Genomic DNA, 24,994 nt, shown 5'->3' on the forward strand with positions numbered 1-24,994 from the left:
TTGATTTTGGCAGATGCTTCATTAGGCTCTGGTTTCCGGGTAGTAGGGACGTTGTGAAATCTTCAACCAAAATAAATAGACAGGATCAAGGATCAGCCAAGACTGGCATTAAACCACACTCAGCAGCAGCTTGTCTTTGAATACATTTCCCCAAGGCATCTTCAGATCTTATTAAAGAGCATCTTTCAGATGCAGGTAAATATTATCTGCTCACAATCTTTCTCAATAACTTAGAGAAACAAAAGTTCTCGGCCAGGAGCAGAAAGGGAAGAAAGTTCATTTATACATAACTCTTTTTTTTTATATTCTTTCTAAACTTTTGCCAAATCTTTCAACAGAATGTAATTTCCGTAATGTTGTGAAATCTTTGGCCAAAATACAATACACTCCGATCAGGGTTCAGCAGAGACGCAGACCCAGCGTGCACAGCGGAGGGACCTCTCCGAATATATCCTCCTGGGCTTTAGGTGTTTTATGAAACACATCTGTCACTTCTTGGTAAGTAAAGTCAATTTACTTTATATTGTTCTTCAAAGGACCCCGCAGTGTATATACTTATTTATTGTGAGCTAATATTGAGATGTTAAGAGGTATTTATCATGTGGATTTCCAATTCTGACATGCTTGCTGTACCATAATTGGGTTATTGTTTTAAATATATATATATATAAAATGGTCATGTATTATTTCTACTGGTTGTATGGGTTTCACTGGAATGCTTTAGCCTCTTCAAATAATAACTGCTAACTGAGACTGCTAACTGGAGTGACCATAGCTTGCATTAGCCAACCCAGTAAACGTGCACTTAGGATAACTAGGGCTCAACTATTGTGCAGCACTACTAAGAAGCAACCCCAGTATGTCAATACATATTAGTTTTAAGTGCAACTGTTCCTTTCCAGTGCAGAATTTCTGGCAAAACGGTCCCCTACCCCAAGGTACTCCACGTGCTAATCCTTTATGTAATCCTAATTTATAAATCTAAGAGTTTGTGTCATTCCCATACAAGTCAATGGGAAACCAAAACCAGCTTAAAGCAGGTCAATGAATGTCTGAATGATCTCAGAATTGTGTGAAACTGTTGCCATTGACAGAAACTTTAAAACTAAACCTCCCTGTAATTCTCAGACTTAACCCTCTTTGTAATTGCATCCCTAAAACTAAACCACCCTGTAACCCTAACACTAACCTTCCCTTTAACCCTCACACTAACCCTCCCTATTCTTCTGAAACTCTCCCTCCCTGTAACTCTAACACTAACCCCCCCTGTAAGCCTAACACTAATCCTCTCTTCAACGCTAACACTAGCCCTCCCTGTTCTCCTATTACTCCCCCTCCCTGCAACCCTAACACTAACACTAAGCCTCCTTGTAACCCTAGCACTAACACTCCCTGTTTTCCTAGCACTAACCGTCCCTGCAACCCTAACATTCACCTTTCCTGTAATCCTAACACTAATTCTCTCTGCAACCCTAACAGTAACCCTTCCTGTAACCCTAAGACCAATACTCTCTGCAATCCTAACACAAACGCTCCTTGTAACCCTAACACTAACCCTTCTTGTAACTGCATCCCTAACACTAAACCCCCCTGACAACCTTAACACTAACCTTCCCTTTAACCCTCACACTAGCCCCCCCTGTTTTCCTAACACTAACTCTCCCTGCAAAACTAAGACTAAACCTCTTTGCAACTCTAACACTAACCCTCCTTGTAATGATAACACTAAACTTTTCTTTAATTCTAACACTAGCCCTACCTGTAACTCTAACACTAACCCTTCCTGTAACCCTAAGATTAAACCTCTCTGCAACCCTAACACTAACCCTCCCTGTAACCATAACACTAACTCTCCCTGTAAACCGAACACTAGTCCTCCTTGAAAAACGTATAGTAGCCCTTCTGTAAATCTAACACTAACCTGCCTTTTAAACCTAACACTAACCCTCCCTCCCTCCTAGACCTACCTGTCATCTTGATATTCACCCTCCTGTAACCCTTACTTTAACCCCCACCCCCGTAACCTTAGCACTAGGCCTCCTGTTCTCTTAATACTCATCCTCCCTGTAACCTCACTTTAACTCAAACACTTAACCTCCTCCAGTGACCCTCACACTTAATCCTAACCCTCACGGTAAGCCATAGTATAACTCTAACCCTCCCTGTAGTCCTCATACTAAACCTCTCTGCAGTCCTACCACTAACCGGCACATTAACCCTATGTGTTACCACCTTTCTTTTCTCTGCTACACCCCCCCCCCATCCCCTTTACTTTGTTGGGCCACCAGAAGTAGGACGAGAAAGCCTTACTTAAGCTGCTAGTTGCTCGTTTGAGCTTACAGAGAGCAAAGGACTCTCCCTATGCCCTTATATACGAGTGCTGGCTACCTGAGCAGCCAATCACCAAGCTCCAATACTGTCATATGGGAGGAAAAGGGCTAAATCACATGCAAAAGATGAACAAAAGAAGAGTATGGAAAGGGTCATCAAAGTGGACTTGTTGCTTTGACCTACAAGGGTAAAGCATAGGTTTCCTTCAAGGCAAGTGTGTAATGCTCCAAATATGTCAACTAAAAATACTAGTTTCTTGGCTCCACCTTATGTACCTATTGGTTATTGATGTCACCAAAAGTCAACAATTTTGATATGCATATCTATTTCAGGACAGTGACTCAGGAAGTATCTAAGTCATTGGATCAGTATGATAGCCAGTCAACTTTCAAGGAGAGGTCGTCAACAGAAACCATCTTCTTGCTCTCAGTACAGGAGTTCTTTAGCTGACTCTAATGGCTCTAATATGGCAGTCATAGCACCGGCTAAAATAAACCACCTCACCTTCCTTTTGGGTATTCTATAGTTTGGCCCTGTACTTTGAGCTTAGTTGGGCAGATGGATGAGGAACGCACAGGAGGCATTTTATGTAACCAACAAAATTGAACAATAAAATTGGGAACTCTCTCACTTTGAGAATAAAAATGATTAGCAAGACAAATGTGTTTCAAAACAGTTTACAGGTTCTAAAAAATAAAAGATAACACAGCAGCTGGTCCCTGGGCTCACAGGTGTAGTCCGCTCATACTTCTAAATGGAAATGGAATTTATGGCTGGCATGAGGTTAGACAGGAGATAAGGATGTATGACTTTCACAAGGCATGCTGGGATTTCACTGTAATGGAAAAAGTTCACATCGGGCTCTGCAGTTACTAGTATCTGTTGTATCATCAAATGAAAATAGTTTACTTCTGAAAAAAAAAATGATTTATCGTATGAAGTAAAAAATTAATGGGAAACAAGGATCTTTTACAGTATTTTTCAGATAAATAAGGGAATTTTATCATTGGGTGTTAATCTCTATAAAATAGTTTCTGTCTATAGTTTGTAAATATTTCCCCATTACATATTCCAGCTTTACTTTCCTTCTGAGTATTCCTACAAAGCACAACGACTGCCCTGCTCCTTTCTCTGTGCACGTCTATGGATCTGGTCTGACCTGTTCAAAAATTATAACATTAAAAACCCAACAAAACTTTCACTTTAAAGGATAAGTTCACCTTTCATAACATGTTACATGTTACACCAGGGGTGGACTGACAACTCATGGGGCCCCTGGGCAATAGGGGATCATGGGGCCCCTGTGTCCTTGCCCAAACTCAAAAAAGCCTATGAAAAAGGTACCAGTGGCATCTCATGGGGCCTCCTACTGACCCCGGGCCCTCAGGCAGTGCCGGAGTTTCCAAATGGTTAGTCCGCCCCTGTGTTACACCCATATTCAGGGTGTAACATGTTACGAACGGACTTCTCCCTGCTCCTCCTCGCTCCCCGTTGTGACAGCTAGCAGGGGATCTTCTCCTCCTTGCTAGCTGTCATGCTTGGCTGCGTCATTCATTCACGGTGTTCTGTGAATGACTGAACTACAAGTCCCAACAGCCTTTGCAGCTGTCGGCTTGTAGTTCTCAATGAACTACCATGGCGCTGTGGTAGTTAATTCATTCCTCCTGTCAGTATATCTGCTTGCCCATATATCCCGTATGGAAAAGTAGATATACTGACAGGTCTGCAGGAGACCTGTATGGCACCAGCGATCTGCTGATCGCTGATGCAATGCTTTGCAGGCTCCAGAAACAAAGAATAATGAATGCACATTTTTTTACCTGCAAAAAAATGTGCATTTATAATTTTTTCTAAAAAAGTGAACTTATCCTTTAAATCAGCTAAATACATACCAGGTGCAAAATAAAGTAGACATGCATGCAGGTGCAGTCTATATTCTCTACTGAGGGTGGCGCTCGACCATAGCGGCAATGCATCAGAGGGAGGAAGTCAGGAGAAACTGGGTTTCTGTTTGGGATCTTCGATCACCTGGAGCAGTAATCTGGTTGGATGCATTGGACCCAGGTGACTCTTGGGTTAAGTCTCTGCCCCAGATTTTGGCATGCTTGATGTGAGTGGCTAGTGTAGGGACAGGATACCCGTCTGTCAGGGACAGTGCTAGAGATAGGGAAAGGTTCCGGTGGAGTAGGGAAAGAGTAGGGACTACATCAACTTCTCACAAAACTTCTCCTTTGGGTTGGACCAGCCTGGCCACACTCTGCTCCTCATGGCAGATGCTGTCGGCAGCTCTGAATCTATACACCACTGTCTCTGCTCTGAACTATAGTAAGTGCCCTGGTCAGGTGAGCCTCCTCGCCTGGCCTATTTGTACTAATTTATTACTTCTGTAATACACCGTTTTTGGCAAATCAGGACCCTGTGTGCTTACTGCCTGCTGCACCTACCCAACATTCAGAGTGGAAAACAGACAACAGAGTAGAAAAGCCTGTCTTCTGCTTACTGTAGAGAAAGACCTTTGCCCTGTGTGTGCTGAAGCAGTGGTCCCTCTGCAGAGATCTGACATTTTCCCTGCTGAGTTGAAGCTAGAATTCTCTAATCAGCAAGGAGCATTGCTCATTGAAATGATATAGATCTGATTTAGCAGCTTGCGTCTCAGATCCAGATCTCCACAGAGAGACTGCTGTCTTCAAACATAGTGTAATGGTCCTTCTCTACAGTTCTTATGATAGTTCAGTTGTGCTTTATAGTTAAATGCGAGCAAAATCCCCCCCTTGGGAAGATTTCTTTTCATACCCTTTCCCAGGGGGGGAAGCAAAAATTGAGCAAGTCATCTATTATCTGCCCATTGCAAAAGCAGTTTTGATGCTGTCTGTATCATTAGTGAAGAGATTGTCTCTCTGTTCAGTGACAAGTGGCCACTGGGACTGGAAGTCAGGAACCCCACTGCCAAGGGGAATAGGAGATGATTAAAGCTTGACAGAGGTTCTAATCTTTCCCAAAACTAAAAACTGTTTGGTTGGAGATCCATATTAAAGTGTATTTCCATTTTTTTTTGTTTTAGTTTTGGATATACAGTCAGGTCCATAAATATTGGGACATCGACACAATTCTAACATTTTTGGCTCTATACACCACCACAATGGATTTGAAATGAAACAAACAAGATGTGCTTTAACTGCAGACTGTCAGCTTTAATGTGAGGGTATTTACATCCCAATCAGGTGAACGGTGTAGGAATTACAACAGTTTGCTTATGTGCCTCCCACTTGTTAAGGGACCAAAAATAATGGGACAATTGGCTTCTCAGCTGTTCCATGGCCAGGTGTGTGTTATTCCCTCATTATCCCAATTACAATGAGCAGATAAAAGGTCCAGAGTTCATTTCAAGTGTGCTATTTGCATTTGGAATCTGTTGCTGTCAACTCTCAAGATGAGATCCAAAGAGACATCACTATCAGTGAAGCAAGCCATCATTAGGCTGAAAAAACAAAACAAACCCATCAGAGAGATAGAAAAAACATTAGGCGTGGCCAAAACAACTGTTTGGAACATTCTTAAAAAGAAGGAATGCACTGGTGAGCTCAGCAACATCAAAAGACCCAGAAGACCACGGAAAACAACTGTGGTGGATGACTTCACAACAGTTGGTCAAATCAAGAACACTCTCCAAGAGGTAGGTGTATGTGTGTCAAAGTCAACATTCAAGAGAAGAATTCACCAGAGTGAAGATGTAAACCATTGATGAGCCTCAAAAACAGGAAGGCCAGATTAGAGTTTGCCAAACAACATCTACAAAAGCCTTCACAGTTCTGGAACAACATCCTATGGACAGATGAGACCAAGATCAACTTGTACAAGAGTGATGGGAAGAGAAGAGTATGGAGAAGGAAAGGAACTGCTCATGATCCTAAGCATACCACCTCATCAGTGAAGCATGGTGGTGGTAGTGTCATGGCGTGGGCATGTATGGCTGCCAATGGAACTGGTTCTCTTGTATTTATTGATGATGTGACTGCTGACAAAAGCAGCAGGATGAATTCTGAAGTGTTTCGGGCAATATTATCTGCTCATATTCAGCCAAATGCTTCACAACTCATTGGACGCTTCACAGTGCAGATGGACAATGACCCAAAGCATACTGCAAAAGCAACCAAAGAGTTTTTTAAGGGAAAGAAGTGGAATGTTATGCAACGGCCAAGTCAATCACCTGACCTGAATCCGATTGAGCATGCATTTCACTTGCTGAAGACAAAACTGAAGGGAAAATGCCCCAAGAACAAGCAGGAACTGAAAACAGTTGCAGTAGAGGCCTGGCAAAGCATCACCAGGGATGAAACCCAGCGTCTGGTGATGTCTATGCGTTCCAGACTTCAGGCTGTAATTGACTGAAAAGGATTTGCAACCAAGTAATAAAAAGTGAAAGTTTGATTTATGATTATTATTCTGTCCCATTATTTTTGGTCCCTTAACAAGTGGGAGGCACATATGCAAACTGTTGTAATTCCTACACCGTTCACCTGATTTGGATGTAAATGCCCTCAAATTAAAGCTGACAGTCTGCAGTTAAAGCACATCTTGTTCATTTCATTTCAAATCCATTGTGGTGGTGTATAGAGCCAAAAATGTTAGAATTGTGTCGATGTCCCAATATTTATGGACCTGACTGTATATAGTGAAAGGACAAGACTCTGTCACTGTGAGAAGATAGGAAAATGTGACACAGGATTCGCATTTAGGGTAAATGCAATGTTCCAGACTAATGTTTCTGGGCAAAGAAAGCTGTGGATTTTGTTTTCTCTGGATTCTGCAGCTCTGGATTGGAACATTCAATCCTGTGTCCGGGTTTTGCTAGACACCTGAAACCTGTCTAAGTATACAGGTGTGCAGTGTCATTATATATTCAGTTTTGAGGATGGCTCATAGATCCCAGTTTGGAGACCGCACGTAATGGGGTTGACAGAAGCTCTCATCAAGAGGTCAGAGGACCCAGTCAGAAGCCAAGAGACAGAGGTCTCAGTTCCAGTAGTCAGGTCAGCTCCTATTGAGGTGTCAACAGAACCCCAGTCCATAGGCCAGAAATGGGCCATGCAGCAGGATGCTGTGAGTAAAGGAGAGCTAGACAACACAGTCTGGGAGACTGGTAAGAGGTGCAGCGTGGTGCTGCTATTGAAGCTGAGTGAGCTTATGAGGCAGGTGGCTCGCATTTTATAGTGTGTGTATTTCTGCTGAGGCTGGAGAAGATCACCTGAGTGAGAAGTCATTTGTTTGTGAACTTTTGCTTTCTTTTAAATAACAGTGGGCTACCAAGCCCTTAAAAATAGTTCCTGTCTACCGTGGACTTAAAAAAAATAAAGCATTTAGAAGTGTATTTATGGGAATGTTTGACCATTGGGATGTCAGACGCGAGGACCTGGCTCGCAGTCTCCACTCTAATTCATCCCAAAGGTGTTCTATCGGGTTGAGGTCAGGACTCTGTGCAGGCCAGTCAAGTTCCTCCACCCCAAACTCACTCATCCATGTCTTTATGGACCTTGATTTGTTCACTGGTGCACAGTCATGTTGGAACAGGATGGGGCCATCCCCAAACTGGTCCTACAAAGTTGAGAGTATGAAATTTGTTCAAAATATCTTGGTATGCCGATGCCTTGAGAGCTCTCTTCACTGGAACTAAGGGGCCAAGCCCAGCCCCTGAAAAACAACCCCACACCATAATCCCCCTCCACCAAACTTTACACTTGGAAAAATGCAGTCAGGCAAGTACCGTTCTCCTGGCAACTGCCAAACCCAGGCACGTCCATCGGATTGCCAGACAGAAAAGCGTGATTCATCACTCCAGAGAACACGTCTCTACTGCTCTAGAGTCCAGTGGTAGCGTGGTTTACACCACTGCATCCAACGCTTTGCATTGCACTTGGTGATGTAAGGCTTAGATGCAGCTGCTCAGCCATGGAAACCCATTCCATGAAGCTCTCTACGTACTGTTGTTGTGCTAATCTGAAAGCCACATGAAGTTTGGAGGTCTTTAGCAATGCACTGACCCTGCTCTGTCATTTTATGCGGCCTACCACTTTGTGGCTAAGTTGCTATTGTTCCCAGTTGCTTCCACTTTGTTATAATACTGATAACAGTTCACCATGGAATATTTAGTAGCAAGGAAATGTAATGGATGGACTTATTGCACAAGTGGCAACCTATCACGGGACCACGCTTGAATTCACTGAGCTCCTGAGAGACTCATTCTTTCACAAATGTTTGTAGAAGCAGTCTACATGCCTAAGTGCTTGATGTTACACACCTGTGGCCATGGAGGTGATTGGAACACCTGAATCCAATGATTTGGAGGGGTGTCCCAATGTTTTTGGCAATATAATATAGAATTAAAAAATTAAAATAATGTTTTAATTACCCTCTCTGTAAGGTCCGCTGAGAGCTTCTAATGTGAGATAATGCTCTTCAATTCTGGTGTTGTGCCTTTGCTCCCCTTCTCTTTTGTGCCATTTATGAAGCACTGCATGGTGGTCCGCTGTTCTTTCTGAATGCTGGAGGTAAGCTTTAGCTTCAGGTTGAACATGAGTTCAAACCAACCCAACAGTTTGGAGAACGGTTGAAAAAACTGGCCAGCTTTGCCAGTTCTCCTGCCTACCTGAACCTCCTGAGGCAGCCAGAAGCCCGTCATTTAACGTTGATAGCACTACCACCGTTAGAGAGATTCATGCTGACTTGTTGGAAATCTTAAGCCCCTTTCACACAGGGCAGAATCCACTTTGCTCTGCACAGCAGGGGATCAGCAGACAGATCCAACGCTGAGCATAATTGGAGGATGACAGTTCTGTGTCCACTTGGGTTATGCAGAGCGGATATGGACAAACCCCACTCTGCTCTATGAGCGGTCATGGGTAATGGACCTGCTGTCTGTTTACATGTCACTGCCCTTCTATCCGATCTGCCCAGACAGAGGGGAACAGATCTCCTTCCATTTTTTTTGTGGATCAGATCGAATTAGATATAGGTGGGTGTAAAAGAACACAAGCCTATAGCAATACATAGACCATCCAATCAGGTCTGCCTAAGAAATGGACACACGAACCTGATCAGATCACCCACGTGAAAGAGGCCTTGAACAAACTGGTGGGAATCCCAGGTGACATCATTGACCAAGCATGGTCATGGCTAAATTTGATCACTGATGTCACCCAGGATCCCCCGGTACCCTTGTTTACAAACAGAACAAGACCAGTGGGGAATTATCATTTAGCGGCAGTATTTTTTTTTTAACATTACTTTTGCAGGAGTAAATTGTACTGATGCACAACTTCATGTGCTGGTTTAGGGCATCTCCCAAGTATGTTATACAAAGGATTTGTGTAGTTTTAATGTTGGCTTTTAACTTCAATGGGTGAGTTTGACAGGTCTGTTAAACTCGACAAATCACCTGTGAGACTCGACAAACCAAATTTATTTTGCTGCAGCATGTGTATGATTCCCTTCTGGATGCCTTGTTGGGCTTTGGTTCAGTAGTAAAAATGTGGAGAAAATGTTTGTTTCTGAGGCTCGTCTGAGCAAGGCCATACAGCATAAAACAGCATCTCCAGGAAAACTGCATATCTACCTTATAGCTGAACATTAGTCCTGCCAAGTAGGCCTGTCAGGTGGCAGAGACGTGTAAACTTCAAAACTTAATGGACGGAAATACAAATCCATTGGTAGGTAAAACCTCTCCCATATATTTATTTTGTATGCGTATTATGCATTTACTTGTAGTTGAGTTTCAATGGTAGATAATTATAATTCTTCTATCTTCCTATTTACACAATTTTAATTGTGTTCCTCCCTTTGTTTCCCCAGTTTTAACCTGCTCAACCTGCCAGTTTTTTAAAGGATACATCATTGGAAGGTCAATATAGCTATAAGAACTCTGCATGCCCAACACCTGGACAGAAGGAAGCACAAACTGCAAAGAAGAAAGTAAAAACAAGGTATATAGGGCTTTTCTGGCAATAAAGCATGTATAGAAGTGTCGTTTTTAGACCTGCTATCTACTTTATTACTTTTTGGAGTCAGTCCGCCCAAAAATAACAGCATAGGGCTTGTTGTGAATGGAGGTTTACAGACGGCATTTGAAACAAGATTCTAAAGCATCTCATATATACAGTTGTGTCCAAAATTATTCAACCCCCAATGCTGTAAAGGGGTTTAGGGACTATAGTGTACATTTGGAATTGTATTCAGAATCAAATCCTACAAGGACGTTGTAACTACCCAAATGCAACTAAAATGACATCAATTGTTTATGTAATACAGTAGTAAATGGTTCTTATGTGGTTTCTTCATTGCCACAATTATTCAACCCCTTAAAGACTACCACTCTGAAGAACAGAGGTTCATACAGGTGCTTTCCATCAGGTATTGAAAACACCTGTGGATGTCACCGAGCAGCAATCAAGCATAATAAGCACCAATTAGGCAGCTTTAAAATGACTGTGATACTCAGCTCCTTCTAGACATTTACTGGTGTGGTTACAAACATGGTGAAGGCAAGAGAATGGTCCAGGAAGACAAGAGAAGAGGTGATTTCTCTTCACAGGAAGGGCAATGGCTATAAGAAGATTGCAAAGATGTTAAACATACCAAGAGACACCTTAGGAAGCATCATTCGCAAATTCAAGGCAAAGGGCACTGTTGAAACGCTACCTGGTCGTGGCAGAAAGAAGATGCTGACTTCGACTGCTGTGCGCTACCTGAAGCGTAGAGTGGAGAGAAGTCCCCGTGTGACTGCTGAGGAACTGAGAAAAGATTTGTCAGATGTGGGTACAGAAGTTTCAGCCCAGACAATAAGACGCACACTGCGTAATGAAGGCCTCCGTGCCAGAACTCCCAGGCGTACCCCCTTGCTGTCTCCAAAGAATAAGAAGAGTCGACTGCAGTATGCCAAAAGCCATGTGGACAAACCACAAAAGTTGTGGGATAGTGTTCTGTGGACTGATGAAACAAAATTAGAACTGTTTGGGCCCATGGATCAACGCTATGTTTGGAGGAGGAAGAACAAGGCCTATGATGAAAAGAACACCTTGCCTACTGTGAAGCATGGTGGAGGGTCAATCATGCTTTGGGGCTGTTTTGCTTCTGCAGGTACAGGGAAGCTTCAGCGTGTGCAAGGTACCATGAATTCTCTTCAGTACCAGGAGATATTGGATGGAAACGTGATGCAGTCCGTCACACACCTGAGGCTTGGGAGACGTTGGACCTTTCAACAGGACAATGATCCCAAGCATACCTCCAAGTCCACTAGAGCATGGTTGCAGAGGAAAGGCTGGAACATTTTGGAGTGGCCATCGCAGTCACCAGACTTAAATCCGATTGAGAACCTCTGGTGGGACTTAAAGAAAGCAGTTGCAGTGCGCAAGCCTAAGAATGTGACTGAACTGGAGGCCTTTGCCCATGAAGAATGGGCGAAGATACCCGTAGATCGCTGCAAGACACTTGTGTCAAGCTATGCTTCACGTTTAAAAGCTGTTATAACTGTAAAAGGATGCTGTACTAAGTACTAAGATTGAATGTCACTTGGGGGTTGAATAAAACTGATAATGCTGTGAGCACAGAAAAGACATTTGTGGTTATTTCATTATAACTGTTATGTTATATTTGTCTGACCTACAAGTGCCTCTTTAATGTAAATGTAAGCAAGATGACTGAATGATCAAAAGCAATGTCAAACTGGCCAAAACACTCAATTTCAGTGGGGGTTGAATAATTTTGGACACAACTGTATTGTGTATCCTAAAGTTATATTAAAGCATACGTGTAACCAAAACTTATTTTATTGTTTTGGAAAGCGTTGGGTAGAGTTAAAAACCTCTGTGTTTTTCTATACTGTGTAGCCAGTTGGGAACATTTTCAATTTTCTAAATGGGTCAAAAAAACTATTGAAACATTAACATAGAATAATATGGAAACTTATTTTGTTCTTCTTTTATAGGGATTACGATCTCCAGAAATGAACAGGAAAATGCAGAGCAGAAGGGGTCAGGGATTGGATGGGGGGGGGGGGGATGGTTGGTAAATAGGTAGGGGGGAAGGGGATGAAATGAAAAAAAAAAGAAAAAAAAAACTATTGAAACACTATAATTTGGTAGATTAAGGGACAGCTACAACCCATTCAGCTGTTTTTCCCTACTTTGGATATTTTTGCTCACTTTACCTTTGCTGCAAATGCAATCAAAGTGAAATTTTCTTCGCTCAGAGAAACATAAAACCTGACAGTGGTGCTAACACATCTTATCCCTGTCTAAAACAAAAGAACACTTTTGGGGGGTATTTACTAAAACTGGAGAGTGCAAAATCTGCTGCAGCTCTGCATCTAATCCAATCAGCTTCCAAGATTTAATGTCAAAGCTTAATTGAACAAGATGAAGCTAATAGCTGATTGGCTACCATGCACAGCTGCACCAGATTCCGAGTGCTACAGACTTGGTAAGCCACCCCTTTGTCTGGGATGGCCCTTTAAGAGAAACATTTAGAAGGTAGGAACCACCCCCACCTAAAAGAGGGGGATGTGAAAAGCGGTTACATAATGAACAGAAAGCGATACTCAAAAATTTCCACCTCCACCCCCAGCCACAAAAGTGCTGTGCATGGCTCACTTAGGGCCACCCCATTCCCTGCAGCGCTACTCCACTCTATACACTGTGCTGCTTAATAGATACACAAGAATGCTCCGCATATGCACTGTGCTGTATGTTGAATACTTCAGGTTGCTTCTTAAAGTACTTGGTACTGTGCATGTGTAAACAATTCTGGACTCCACCTGTACCCTGTGCTGTTAATAACATACCCTTCATGGCTCCAATGCATACGATGTTGCATGTGACATACTCTGGACTGTTCCCCCTGCACACTGTGCTGCACATGGCATACTCTAAACTTACCTCAGTATACTAATCTGTAGGTGACATGCTTGGGGCTGCCTACCCATTGAAAGTACTGTGTGTGACATACTCTTGACTGTCCTACTCCAAACTTTACGCTACACATGACCTACTCTAAGCTGCCCCACTCAGTATACTGTGTTGTATGTGACATAATCAGGACTGCCCCACCTGTGCACAGTGCTATATGTGACATACTATTCCCCACTCCTTGCATTGTGATGTACATGACATACACTGGACTGCCCCAGTCCATGCACTATACTGTATTTGACATACTCCAGTGTGCTTCTCTCTATACACTGTGTTGTATGTGACATACTTCAGTTTGCCTTTTTCTGCATGCTTTGCAGTACAGTGCACAGAGAGGGTAAACCCTTCCACAGGTTTCAACAACAAAATCATTTTCTTTTTTTAGTGTGTTTGAACTGACTGTTATAAAGGTATATATGGACTATATGGCAAGAGGAAAGCAAAGGACTAACTTTAATAAATGTCATAGATGCTTAGACCAATTTTGGGAAGATTCTGTGAAAATATGGCTATCGCTTTTATTAACCTACACAAACAACTTCATAGTTGTATAAGTACAAAGATGATTACCGATGACAGATAAAAAAAAGGTACCTGTCAAAATGATTTTCAAACTTGTTGACAAATCTTTTTCTAGACGTGATTGTTTGTCTGACATTTTATCAGTATAAACAATCATTTAGCTTACAAGGTAATTATAGTGATTAAGTAAACCTGACACAAAAATGGGCAATTAAAAATGAGTCTATGACAACAAAAAACATAAGCAGAGGTTACCTTGAATGAAAACCACTTGTCAAAATCATCAGCAGAAACAGGTTTATTGGCAGCTGAGGTTCTTTAAAAACCTTAACTTTTGCCTTTAAAAAATTATCTTGGCCCCACTCTTCTACCTTCTGAGATTTTAAAGTGGTCCTTTTATGTGATGATTGACTCCATTGACTTAGGCTGGACATAGTAGAGTGGAAAATCCAGATGACCACACACCAGTGTCACATAAAACTGTCCTTATTCAAACGCTCAAAATGATCATGTTATTTAACAGACAGCATAAATAAACCCCAGGGAAGCCTATTGATGCTGTCACAGTCAGGGATCAGGCTATGAGACCAGTAGCTATAGTAGTAGAGCGGCTCCTACCGACCAGCAAGATGAGTACACCATCAGGTTACCCTGATGGAAGGCAGGGGCTTACCTGAGGTTGGAGATGGGTTTTGCTGCATGTTAATACCAGGTCGCGATCCTCAAGATCTCCCCATCAGAATGTGAGCAAGCCAGGGTCCAGTAGCAGGTATAGCAGGTAGGGATCAAGCAGAAGCATGGTCAGTAAACAAGCCAAAGGTCAGTAACAGGCTGTTGCAGGTTGGGATTAAGCAGAAGCGGAATAAGTCAAAGGTCAATAACATATGGTAATGAAAGTAAGGACAGTTGCAGGTACTCAAAGGAGCAAGATATTGCTGGAGAGAGCACAATAATTTGGTAAAAAGTACATACAAAGGCATGGCTTAAACAGAAAGTTTATGGAAATAACAAAGAATTCAAGGTTCACAAGAAACAAGGTACAAGGCCATTGGATGTCTATTAATAATATTATGATGCATCATCACCTAATGGCATGAAACACATCAGTAAGCTTCCCTGGGGTTTCTGCGATGTTGTCTGTTTAATACCATGATGATTTTCAGACTTTAAATAAAGAAGACAGTGTTACGTGACATTGGAGTGCGGTCATTTGGTTTTTCCACTCTAGGACAGTGGAATAAATGTTGCCATTAAAAGACCAGTTTAAAATTTAAGAAAGTAGAACAGTGGGGCCAAGATCAATTTTAAAAGCAGAAGTCTAGATTTTGATGTCCTATGCAATTCCTGTGAGAATTAGTTTCATGCGAAACTTTCATTTAAATGGGCTGAAATCACACTAACTTGCACCAGAAGTAATGCATGCGCTGCTTTGCAAAAACACACTGCACCAGGGGCGGACTGACCATTTGGAAACTCGGGCACTGCCTGAGGGCCCGGGGTCAGTAGGGGGCCCCATGAGATGCCCCTGGTACCTTTTTCATAGGCTTTTTAGAGTTTGGGCAAGGACACAGGGGTCCCATGATCCCCTATTGCCCGGGGGCCCTATGAGTTGTCAGTCCGCCCCTGCACTGCACCAGATCACATGGTACTGTAGTACCATGCAATCTTATACAGGCAAACGCATTGTGTTTGCGATCTGCATTTGGAATGTCGTAGGGATTACATTACACCCAGTGAGTTTTGAACGTGATGCAAGAAATGGACACAGAAAGCTACGGTGTGAACGAGCCCTTAAAACAGAATCACTCTATACAAGGAAGTTCTTATCCCCATGTTGCATGCTTGCAGAGCAAAAAAGACAACCTGTAACATTATATATGTGTGTCTTTTTCAGACAATGGAAACCAATGAGACTGACCTGACCCCCCTAAACTTGGATTCAACTCAAAAGAACAACAGCATTTGTATTTTTGGAACTGGGGACTTTGGCCGATCACTTGGATTTAAATTGATACAGAGTGGCTTCCATGTGATATTTGGGAGCCGAAACCCTGCAAGGGTTAATTTGCTTCCCAAGGGGATGGAAGTGCTCGGCCATGCTGAGGCGGCACAAAAATGCCCACTGATCATTTTGGCCGTACAGCGGGACCATTATAGTCCTTTTCTCAGGGAACTTGAAGATGTTTTAGATGGAAAAGTCCTAGTGGATGTCAGTAATAACCTGAAGATAAACCAGTACCCAGAATCCAATGCGGAATATCTTGCCCAGCTGTTACCAAGAGCTAAAGTCGTAAAAGCATTTAACACGGTTTCAGCATGGTCTCTGCAGTCTGGAACCCTGGATGCCAGCAGTCAGGTAACCATTGACTATCACCAGAAAGCTGACACTTATATTTAGATTATTGCAACAAACAGAGCATGTTGAAAGTGTTTGTCTCTGCTCCATAGGAGTTTACATTCTAATGTTTTAACCACAGTCATACAGGGCAATACACATGGTGGCCAGTCTAGGCAAAAGTCAATTACCCTACTGCTGTGTCACCATAGTCAGAGGAGACCCACGCAAACATAAGAACAACATATGAACACCCTGGTGGTAATTGAACACCAGCACTGGGAGGTCACCATGCTTCACTGTACCCTGAAGGCCATTGAAGGAAAACTCCACTAATTTAATAATTGGACAAATACAGTGGATATGGCTGGCACTTACCTCTACAAGCAAGGCGTGGTGGAGTGAAAGACCTGAAAATGCATTTCCACTAAGGGAAAAATATATTGGAAGGATTTTTTTATTCCATAAACAACTTTATTGAAACTTCACTACTTATTATATACAATACGAAAAGGACAAGTGGCAGTAGGCACAATACAATAGAAAGTACATTATCAGCCTAGCAGCTTCAATGCCGCTCCACTGCCCGCATGGGTGAAGTTGGCATACAACAGAGAAAAACAGAAATAGCATACAAATGCAAATAAAACCAAAGTAATAGAGGTAGGATGGCTAGACTGCCTGTAGGAAATATCAAAAGGGTGGAGCAGTCCACCTTGATGTCTCTCCTTAATCACATTCCCTAGTTTTTCTTTCTGGAGTCTAGTCTCCAAACTTTTTCCCTAATGAATGTTATTATCCTTATGAGGAGATCCTTCATGTCCTTCTAGTCCTGAAGAGACAACCAGTCTAAAAATTCCTGGCTCCCCTCTCTAGATTGCATTCTCCACATATTCATCCTGCAGAGAGGTAAAAAAGGTCCCACAGCACCATTTATAGGCTATGTTTACATTAACAGCTCTGCAATTAGAAACTATAGAAATTAATATGCTTTTACCAAAATTCTTCTTTGCATACTAATGTGTGAATTTCCTACTGCAGGTTTTTGTGTGCTCAGATGACAACACAGCCAAACAGAGGGTAATGGACATTGTGCGGGCCATTGGGTTGACACCACAAGATAAAGGGTCGTTACTGGCAGCTAAAGAAATAGAGAATTACCCCCTCCAGCTTTTCCCTATGTGGAGACTCCCAATTTACCTATGCGCAGGACTAACCGTGCTTGTGTTTCTATACTGTGTCATAAATGACGTTGTCCACTCTGCGGTTGTCCTTGGAAAAGATATCTCCTTCCGACTGGCCATCTCAATACCGAACAAGGTCTTCCCCATCGTCTCTCTCATGCTGCTGGCCTTGATCTACCTTCCAGGAGTGTTTGCCGCCATCATTCAACTGTATCGTGGCACAAAGTACAGCCGCTTCCCCAATTGGTTGGACCGTTGGATGTTGTGTAGGAAGCAGCTGGGGTTGGTTGCCCTGTCCTATGCCTTTCTCCATGCCATTTACACTCTGGTGATTCCAATTCGATATTACGTAAGGCACAGGATAGCTACCAACACCATTGCACAGGTAAGTTGGTTGAATTTTAAAGGAAATGTATACTAAGAGAAATGCGGGGGCTACCTTTGCTGACCTCCTTCATAGAATACTAGTTGCCTGCATATCTTGGGCTTAAGTACTTTCTCGGTTGTTGATGTGTGACAAACCATGAAGCTTATCTGGTCTAATGAATCCTTATACACTATGAGTACATTAAATACAGTTTCAAATGTGACAGATATATACAAACTCTGTGGGACAGTGTATCAAACACTTTGTGATATTGACTACCATAGAGAATCCATTATTAGAGTTCCAGATCTTCTGGTTATAAACGAACTTCATAGAGCTTAGTGCCCTTTTTTAATATTCAAATTTTTCATTTGTATCACTTTTTATTAATACAGAATTATGCTATTGGAGCGCTCTTCTTATGTTTTAACCAATATATATACCTAATGAGCCAGAGCAAATTTTACATCTCAGTTATGGTCCTGTTGCTTCAGCTATAACTTTGTCAATACTTAAGATAACAAAAACCATACTGTACATATACATATAGTCTTTAATTTGGCACAAACAAGGCTTGTTCTTGGCTACATTGTCTTATATAACTATTTAATTATCTATGCAATCTATAGACAAAAGGAGTAACAAAAAGAAAAAATCTCAATGCTGTATTGATTGAAGCATGACTAAACTGTGAACCATCTTCAACAGGTCAAGAATAATGAAACCAGCCCCTTCTCAACAGTCATGGCCTGGCGGTCAGACTCATACATAGCCCTGGGAATTCTGGGATTTTTCTTCTATGTACTTCTGGGAATAACGTCATTGCCGTCTGTTAGTAACGCTGTCAACTGGAGAGAATTCCGCTTTGTCCAGGTATAATAGAGATAATTCTGTCTTCTTACACAGTGACAAAACCTAAGCCGATCATACTGTACAGCATACAAATTCTGCCATATTATGGCTGATCTCAATCATACTCTTGGCCATGTCCAATAACAGGTCAAGGACAAAACACAAAGGCCAGAGCAACCAACCAGAACTATACGTGATATACAGCGCAAACAATCTCTATCACCTATCAAAGCTATCATCTCATGTCTGTTCTAGCAGGACAAGGCAAAACCCAATCCCCTAAATACACACCTTTATCTATTTGCTACTAATAATACAGAGGCTGCCTGTCTCTGCAACCACCAGTCCATTCACACCTGCTCCAATAACTCCAAGGGATGTTTTTTTAAGATTCATTGCTTGATAACAGAAGAGGGGCTTGGGCACACAATACTTAAAAGTGATTAGAACACAACAATTAGAGAACAATATTCTCCTTACGTAATTGTGAGTATTGGACATTCGAAGGCCTCATAGCTGGGGACCATGAGGCAAGTTACTTTGGGATCTGGTTACCTTGCACCTGTGTACCACTACTGGTATTCAGTGTGATTCCCAGAACATTGCACAGTCACAGGGATCAATTTAGTGTCATTACTCACAAGTCCCCAGGACAGCTGCCACCTTTCAGCTTCCACCAGGGAGTGAGACAGTCCTTTTCCAGACCAAAACACTTGTGGTGAGATCTTGCAATCAGCTCCTTGGAAAATCCATCCAGGCCTTCAGCCTTAGCACTGTCCATGGGCTGCCTGAAGGTAGCTTTGAAACTCTCCTGAGGAGAAGGAACCAAGCTATCCAGTGCTTCACACTGTTTATCACCTTCCCAGCCCCCTTCTGGACACTCCTCTCCAGGGATTGGCTGGAGCATGATAAATAATCTGGTTGGCTATTGAAATCTCCCGTCCTGGAAGCTTCTTCCAGGGGTAGGGGAAGCAATCAAACTTCAAGCCTGGGAAACCCTTAACAGGCCAAAAGAAACAATTACTGCTCCCCTGATTACAGTCATTTACATTTTTTCCAAAAATGAAATGTCCCCATGCTAGGGGGGTGCTACACTACCAACAGTAATTAAAGTGTAAATCCACCTTAGTATATGCAATGTGTACCGATCCTTATTGGATAATATGCACAAATCTTGTTTTCCCACTCATGATTTTTAATTTGATTTTTTAAATATTTTTTATTGGATATGTTTTATAGCAAAAAGTAAAAAATAGTGGGTTTTTTTCAAAGTTGTTGGTCTTTTTTTGTTTATAGCGCAAAAAATAAAAAAATTCACAGGCGATCAAATACCACCAAAAGAAAACTCTATTTGTGGGAAAAAAGGACATAAATTTAATTTATGTACAGCATTGTATGACCGCGCAATTGTCAGTTAAAGTAATGCAGCGTCGTATCACAAAAAATGGTCTGGTCAGGAATGGGGGGGGGGGGGGGTAAATCCTCTGGAGGGCAAGTGGTTAATCTAATAATAAACATTAAACCCAAAACCAATGTAATATATTGCAGCTTACCAATTATTAGATGTGGTGGCTGCATTTGTTTTCTATTTTTTTAGGCTTTTTCCCGTCTGTTTTCACCTGGTAGTCTAGCTAGTACCCCAGCACCTGTGTTATACAGACACCACTCTGGACGAATGAGCACAGGGGCAGATTTAGACAGCAGCATTGTCAGTTTGGGGGGAGAGGAGTATTAGAGGTACTAGCAGATTTAAATACACTAACAAATTGAAGGTTTTACATAAACAAATACATTATTTGATTATTGTAAGCACCCCTGTCAGTGTTTTATGGTTTGTCTCACCCCTGTAACTGCAAGGGAGCTTCTCTGTTGAAATACAACTGACTTACTGACTGGATCGCCAGATGAAAATAGACAAAAGAAAGCCTGAAAAAAACTAATGTGGCATATCTAAGAATTGGTACGCTGCAATATATAAAAATTTTTGGGTTGAATACTGCTTTAAATCTACTTTAACTTAAATATATCGAAACCCAAAACCAAAACTGTAGTACAGTATATTGCAGTTTACTAGTTCTTGGTATGGTGGCTGCATTTGTTTTAAATTTTCAAGCTTATTTTATATTTTTCACTTGGTAATCCTGCAAATAGCAAATTTCCTGTCCCTGGGTGGCTACATCACTCCTCCACTGGAGGGAGCTATGGTTGTCACCCTAGGCTGATATGGACTACAGACATGTCCGTATCTCTTCATTTCCATTACATGGGGGAGGGGGGCAGGGCAATCGGTGGTTTATAGAATATAGCCAGGAATTAAGATATTCCTCAGCGCAGCTCATGGAAAGTGACAAGCACATTGAATTTCCGGCAGGATCAATAGGTCATTTCTGTACTTGCTGAAAATGTTTGCTGGAAAAAAAGGAAAACGAATGCAGCCCCATCATCTAAGGACTGCAATCTGCAATATATGAAATTTTTGTTTCTGCTTTAGTTATCCTTTAACCGGCCTATAGCAAATTGACGGCCAGGGGGGACACTTGCCGTTGTGACTGAGCGTCATATGACGTCCTGTCAAAACGAGCTGCTCACGTGGCCTCAGGGCTGCGCAGTGGCACGTTCTGTCACCGGCTGTGTCCACGAGACACAGCCGATGACATCCCACTACACCGGCCCATTGCCAGTGTCATGTGACCGCTGTGACCAATCACAGCAGATCACATGTCAATTGTATACAATGGATGGCTTCCTGTCATGCCATCCATTGTATACAATTATGCTAGCTGTGACTGGTCAAGGCAATCACATGATACAGACAGGGCCAATCACAGCCCATCTGTATCATGTGATCAGCTTTGCCAAATCACAGCTAATCACAACAGAAAACTGAATGAATCAGTTTCATTCATTAACAATGATTGCAAATATCAATGAAATACATTGGTATTAGCAATCATAATGTGTTATCAAAAAAAAATCCTGATCACTTGCCCAGAGTAGTTCAATGTTACTATGGTAACATCATATTGCTTTGGTCACAGTGTGCTGAAAAATAAAATAGTAAGAAAAAGAAAAAATTTACTAAAAAAAAAAAAAAAAAAAGAAACATTTGAAAAAAAAAAATACAAATTCAATTATTATTATTTTCACCAAAGAAATGTAGCAGAATACATTTTGACCTACATATGTGAAGAAATGTTATTTATTTTCAAAATTTTATAACAGAAACAAAGAAAAGTGCATTTTTTTTCAAAAGTTTCAGGTGTTCAGGTTCAGGTGGTGATTAAATACCACCAAAAGAAAGCTCTATTTGTGTGAAAAAAATGCTAAACATTTCATATGGGTACAGTGTCGCATGTCCGCGCAATTTGTCATTCAAAGTGCGACAGCGCTGAAAGCTGGAAATTGGCCTGGGCAGGAAGGGGGTATAAGTGCCCTGTAGGAAAGTGGTTAAATACAGATTTTATTTCCCTTTATTCTACTAAATAATTCCTAACAATGTGATTTTTTTCTCTTTTCAGTCTAAGCTCGGCTACCTCACCCTGGTGCTGTGCACAGGACACGCATTTGTCTTTGGCTGGAACAGGTTCCTGAATGTGGCTAACTTCAAATGGTATATGCCCCCTGCCTACACGCTGTCTCTGGTCATCCCCTGTATCGTGCTGATCCTCAAATTCATTCTCATAATCCCGTGTATTGATAAACGGATTACCAAAATACGGCAAGGATGGGAAAGAAGCTCCACAGCTCAAGAAGATAAGAAGTTTAAAAATGGCCATGTCACTATATAATGATCTGTACAATGTACTGTGTGTCTGACTGGTGGACTGAGTCTCTATATTATGGAGGTGCATCAAAAATAATTTTTTGACCACTTGCGGAGTGCCTCTACCTGTGGTGGATGGGTGGTGGGTGACAAGAGTCTTCTACGGCGCGCTCATCCGCCCCAGACTTCACCTCTTTGCTCCTCTAATGAATTGAAGAGACCTGTTACACAGCGAGAGTGCTTATGGTGGAGTGACAACACCACTGCTGCATTGCAAGGCAGTGGCTGAGCGTTGTCACCTTGTTAAAGGAAAGGCCAGGGATCATATTATTAATATTATTATACAGGATTTATATAGCGCCAACAGTTTGCGCAACGCTTTACAATGTGAGGACAAACAGTACAGTTACCATACAATTGAATACAGGAGGAATCAGAGGACCCTGCTTATTAGAGATTACAATCATATGGGTAATTATGTAAATTTGAATAGCAAAAACAAAATAAAAAAATAATATGGCATTACAGTAGTTGCAAACCCTTATATCCATTGAATTGACTAGTCTCAGCTGATACTATGAGATGAAACAGATCCTCCTACATACGTTGTACCTGTTTATCTGAAGAGTATTCTTTACAGCCTCCTACAGCACACGTTGTACACAGCATTCCTTAGCTCCAGAAGGCAGGGGGTGGGGAGCTGATGTTACACACATAGCTAAGTGTAGTCTGAGATCTGAGTGGAGGGAATGAACACACCCCGCTCTACACAGTCTCACAGGGAAACGTAGGGATGTTGGGGAGGGGGGGTGTCTCCTGGGATTGAAGAAACAGCAAACATAGGGCACACGGGCCTAGTGTGTAAGGGTGTGGGGCGTGGATAAATACTGATGTGCAACGTTAATCTGCAATATGCTCTTTGGTCAGTAGATGGTAGCAAAGTACAAGAATCGATTTTGCATTGAGGTTTACTATGACAAAAACTAATGCTTATTTACCTTATATAGTTTAATGAATGCTAATTTAGGGGCCGAGTAGGACCCTCAGAAGGGTCATAGTGAACTGTAAATACAGGTTTGAGTCTGCAATTAGGAAATTACTTACTGCATCACAAATTCTCTGGGAAGGGGAGGAGTTCCGGTGCAGAGCAGGAAGTGAGAGGGGTCTGTGTCTGGCTGGTGTATGCTGAGGACATCTGGAGAATCTGTGTGGAGCCTGGAAGAGGATTTTAGGCTCACAGTGGAGTCTGGCGACGGCACCTAGTGAAGATTCACCGCAACGAGACCGGGAAACAAGTGACTGTATAGTCTGGTTCTGGAGTGGACCAGTGGATCAGGAAAAAGCACCAAGAGCCTGCCAAGGCTTTGCCGCACCACATCGCACCACACGTGTTCAGTGACATTTCGGATATACCAAAGAGCTACAAGAGACATACTCCACTTTCCTCTGGCTTACAAATAGTATTGCGCAATACTTAGGGTGCACCCCGACGTTATATCTTGCTCAGGAACATTCAGGCGCAGCCAGGCTGCTTTCTGGACATTGGGGAAAAGTCTGCAAGTACGGGGTTAGTGTTAGACAGTATTATTCTTACTGTATGGTTATGCGCTGTTATCATTCTGTTTATGTATGCTCAACTACATGATCACTATAACTGTTCAGTAAACGTAATTGTTGTAAAAGAACCGCTGTCTGTGTGGCATCGTGTACCCTCTGAATCTGTGGGCCCAGCCCTCGGTTCTCTGTCAAGTGCATTACCAAAAAAATGTTTAATAAGAAATAAAAGTAGGTGTTGTACTCACAAACAGCAGTAAAGTCAAAGGCACGTCATAAAAGAACAGCTGGGTCAACACCGCGCTACGTGACTGTCCGCAATAGGGAGTGTAGAAATCCAATAGACTGACGCGTTTCGAAGACTTGCCTGTTCCTCAGAGCCACCTCAAAACACGTCAGCCTATTGGATGTCTACTCTCCCTATTGCGGACAGTCACGTAGCGCGGTGTTGACCAAGCTGTTCTTTTATGACGATCCATTGACTTTACTGTTGTTTGTGAGTACAACACCTACTTTTATTTCTTATTAAACATTTTATGGTAATGCACTAGGCCTGTGCACCCTCTGTTTGTTTTTTCTTCATTCAGTTTATTTGGATTTCCCCGGTCTTTTGAGGGATGCAAGGTGTGCATGTTCCAGGACATTCTTGATGTGGTTGTAGCCTGCATCGAGTCCATCCTCAAGCGCAGGAGCATTTGTGTTTGCTGGTCCTTTGTCTCCTGGAATTGTCTGATGTCGCATAAACTGTCAGACGTGACTCATGCAGATAGCAGAGGAATGAGAGAGAAGGCAGAGATCACACTCAGTGCTTTGGACAATTATATATTACAGAAGGATATGCTTTGTTCATTTTTCATTGCAGAGGTTTACAACCACTTTAAAGGTTACAAGATTCATGTGTAGCAATATAATAAATTGTATTTTTTGTACTTTTAAATGTGCTTTTCCTAAATAGTCATTTTCCTTACAGATTTAGTTCATTAGTTTATACACTTGAGCTCTAATGTTTCCAATTGTGCACATTTCATAACGTCTCCTGTTATTAGAAGTGGTCAAATCTAGCAGAGTTTCACCTCTGCTTCATTGACTGTTTCATTGACCGCAGTGTATTGTAGAACAAAAATCGAC

The 24,994-nt window shown here is 42.0% G+C and overlaps 1 protein-coding gene across 2 annotated transcripts; it reads left to right on the forward strand.

Annotated features, from left to right (window-relative positions):
• Positions 1 to 60: 60 nt before the first annotated feature.
• Positions 61 to 23,997, forward strand: LOC149470207 (metalloreductase STEAP4-like). 2 transcript variants are annotated; one of them, XM_089666379.1, is made up of 7 exons: positions 61 to 195; positions 339 to 498; positions 10,177 to 10,307; positions 15,706 to 16,167; positions 17,188 to 17,715; positions 18,406 to 18,570; positions 22,068 to 23,997. In XM_089666379.1, exons 3-7 carry the CDS (start codon positions 10,251 to 10,253, stop codon positions 22,335 to 22,337), a joined length of 1,482 nt encoding a protein of 493 aa, XP_089522505.1. In that variant the 5' UTR covers positions 61 to 195; positions 339 to 498; positions 10,177 to 10,250; the 3' UTR covers positions 22,338 to 23,997. The 2 variants fall into 2 exon arrangements, with proteins under 2 accessions (XP_089522505.1, XP_089522512.1); XM_089666386.1 differs by lacking the exon at positions 61 to 195 and having other exon boundaries at positions 314 to 498.
• Positions 23,998 to 24,994: the final 997 nt, after the last annotated feature.

This window comes from Staurois parvus, unplaced genomic scaffold (genome assembly GCF_062004578.1).
Source record: "Staurois parvus isolate SC_StPar_1 unplaced genomic scaffold, SC_StPar_1.0 ptg000051l, whole genome shotgun sequence".
NCBI classification, from domain to species: domain Eukaryota; kingdom Metazoa; phylum Chordata; class Amphibia; order Anura; family Ranidae; genus Staurois; species Staurois parvus.

What these genes read in the sequence shown, in the direction of transcription:
- LOC149470207 (XM_089666379.1), top strand. Translation starts at nt 10,251, where the DNA reads ATGCCCAACACCTGGACAGAAGGAAGCACAAACTGCAAAGAAGAAAGT. An exon ending in CCCTGGATGCCAGCAGTCAG is followed by an intron (nt 16,168 to 17,187) that starts GTAACCATTGAC and finishes TTCCTACTGCAG; the next exon opens with GTTTTTGTGTGCTCAGATGA. An exon ending in CTACCAACACCATTGCACAG is followed by an intron (nt 17,716 to 18,405) that starts GTAAGTTGGTTG and finishes CATCTTCAACAG; the next exon opens with GTCAAGAATAATGAAACCAG.